At 35.2% G+C, this 2,514-nt stretch overlaps 1 protein-coding gene across 1 annotated transcript; it reads right to left on the bottom strand.

Annotated features, from left to right (window-relative positions):
* Nucleotides 1–44: 44 nt before the first annotated feature.
* LOC111376938 (mitogen-activated protein kinase kinase kinase 1-like) lies at nucleotides 45–2,479 on the bottom strand. The gene is made up of 6 exons (XM_022999954.1): nucleotides 2,359–2,479; nucleotides 2,139–2,201; nucleotides 1,573–1,730; nucleotides 1,300–1,372; nucleotides 1,125–1,184; nucleotides 45–545 (listed from the first exon to the last, which is right to left on the bottom strand). Exons 1-6 carry the CDS (start codon nucleotides 2,461–2,463, stop codon nucleotides 414–416), a joined length of 591 nt encoding a protein of 196 aa, XP_022855722.1. The 5' UTR covers nucleotides 2,464–2,479; the 3' UTR covers nucleotides 45–413.
* Between the last annotated feature and the right edge of the window lie 35 nt (nucleotides 2,480–2,514).

Genomic DNA, 2,514 nt, shown 5'->3' with positions numbered 1-2,514 from the left:
ATCAAATTTCAAACAAGTGAAATTTCAAACAAGTGGCTTTTTATGGTTGAAAATCAACATTCTTGAGATTTCTTTCACCCTTCGTTACCATTTCTGTTAACTATAATCTGTTTTATCATTTCATATTAGATGATTATTTCTCATCTTAGGAACATGGACCAATGAAAAATACAATGACTTGACAATTCATCAAATCAAATTAGCTGTTATTAATTGTGTACATAAACCTCCATCTTTAGTATGTCCAGATTTATTATCGTTCGAAAAACATCATAATGCACTATATGTTTGTCATTCAGCATTTTGGTCCCTCGTCAAAAACCATTCCATAAGATTTTAGCGAGAACATATATTCAGTGTATTAAGAGGATGATGAACAATCCACAGAATATGCTTCCATAATTAAAATAAAATTATAAAAGCAAAGTGCTTGAACTTACACATTCCAGATTGAAGTAAGGAAAACGTCGGGTCAGCATCTCTAGGACTGTGCACCCAAGGCTCCATATATCTGCTGCGTGCCCATATCCTCGGCTCCGAACAACCTGCCCATAATTTGATAATCAGTAAAGGAAAAAAAATGAACATCCTCGCTTGAAAGCCATCACAGAAATGGTGGCAAATTGTTATATTCACAAAATCCTACCAACCTGCCCGCACCCCACCCCGCCTTAAATGGAGCGGGGTGGGGACGGGGCCACTTTTTGCCCCATTTGTTGCCCCATTTAATTTTTTTAATTTTTAATTTTTTTTTTACATTTTGAAAGTCGAATTATGTTATTATTAGAGAATAAAATACAAATTCAAAATAGATTTTTAACGGGTAAATTGTCTAGAAATAATTCCCCCCTCCCCCCCTCCCCCCTTCACGGAACGGGTTCGGGGCAGGTTTTTTTGCCCCATTCAGGGAGGGAAGGGTTAAATTGCCATCCCTACAACCTGCCCATAAATTAAGTCAGTGAAAGGAAATAAAGAACATCCTCACTTGAATGCCATCACAGAAAGGATGGTACGAGTGAAATCCTTGTACAAGTTAATAATATAACCAGACCATACAAACAAATCAGAAACCTTGTATTTAACTTCTTGTGCTACATAAATCTGGAGAAAGAGTCGAGACAAACCTCAGGAGCCATCCAGAATGCAGTTCCCTTGCAAGATTTCACATCATTTAGCTTGGTAGCCTGAACAAAATTAACTACAATTATTAGAAATAATCACAATAGAATTGTAGTAAACTATTTCCAAAACTGTGGAAGACAAAAAAGGCAGTGTAACCAGAAGAGGAGAAAATTGAACCTTTGCAAGGCCAAAATCTGCAAGTTTGACAGATCCACTTGCATCCACCAATATATTTGCACACTTGATATCTCTGAGATGAGAGGAAAAATTATGAGAATTTAGCATTATTTAGTTTTCTAAAACTAAAAATGGCAAATTCATTGCCATATCAACAACTCATTCAACATTCAGAAAAGTATGTTAGGAACTCCATAAATCATTTATTGGAAGTTAGTATGGATCATTAAAAAACTGCAAAAAAGATTATACAAGATGTTTTGGTTTAATCACCTGTGGACCACATCTCTGTCATGCAAATATTTTAAACCATGTAAAATCTGTCTGGTATAAGCAGAGACCTGGGAATCTTGAAGTTTATACTGCTGGTAAAGGCTCAAGAGGGAGCCTTGAGTAACCAGTTCAAGAAAGATATAAAGATTTGATTCATCCTGCAAAGAAGGCAAAAATTTGTTCACATTTCAACGTAATTTCTCCAAGAGACAAAATATACAAGAGCTCGCAAGTGAAAATAGAAAGAGTATAACATGTAAGCAAGAAATTGAAGAATTGACTAAGAGAACGTTACTATCATTGTAGCATATTTAATTTCATGGAAAAAATATACCTAACGATGCCGTAGTTAATAAGTACTTAATGATCTAAGCAACTAAAAATCCAAAAATACTGCAATGATAGACTTCTGTCAGTTGCAAGACGAAGAAATGAATCTCAAGATAGCACCATTTGACGTTGAAAAAAATGTACAATCAGGGGGAAATTGCAGCAGAAGAAAGAACACCAATCAATGCCAAAGAAAGCAAGAGAGAAAAACACAGCAGATGGCCAATAATTAATACCTTTATAGCTCCATAATACTGGACTATATTTTCATGTTCAAACTGGCTAAGAAGAGAAATTTCCTGTACAAATCAAAAGAAGTTAATGAAGTAACAGCGAAAGAATTAAAATAAGGTTAAGAATCTTGACTCAAGATAGTTACAGAGCCTTGCGGCAGAAAGCTTAAAATAATCATGATAACAACTGAGCTATGATAAAAAAAACTTGAAGCTGCTTGACCTGCTCAAGTTGGATGATACTTTGCTTTCCTTCTTCACCTTGATCAAGCAAAGATACTTCCTTGACAGCAAAAAAGAATCCACCACTGAAACAAAGCAATTTCATGATAGGGTGAGCAAATCATAACTAACATATGAAATCTGTTTCCGATCCTTC

This window comes from Olea europaea, unplaced genomic scaffold (assembly GCF_002742605.1).
Source record: "Olea europaea var. sylvestris unplaced genomic scaffold, O_europaea_v1 scaffold15810, whole genome shotgun sequence".
NCBI classification, from domain to species: domain Eukaryota; kingdom Viridiplantae; phylum Streptophyta; class Magnoliopsida; order Lamiales; family Oleaceae; genus Olea; species Olea europaea.
This window is presented reverse-complemented; position numbering and strand designations above follow the sequence as displayed.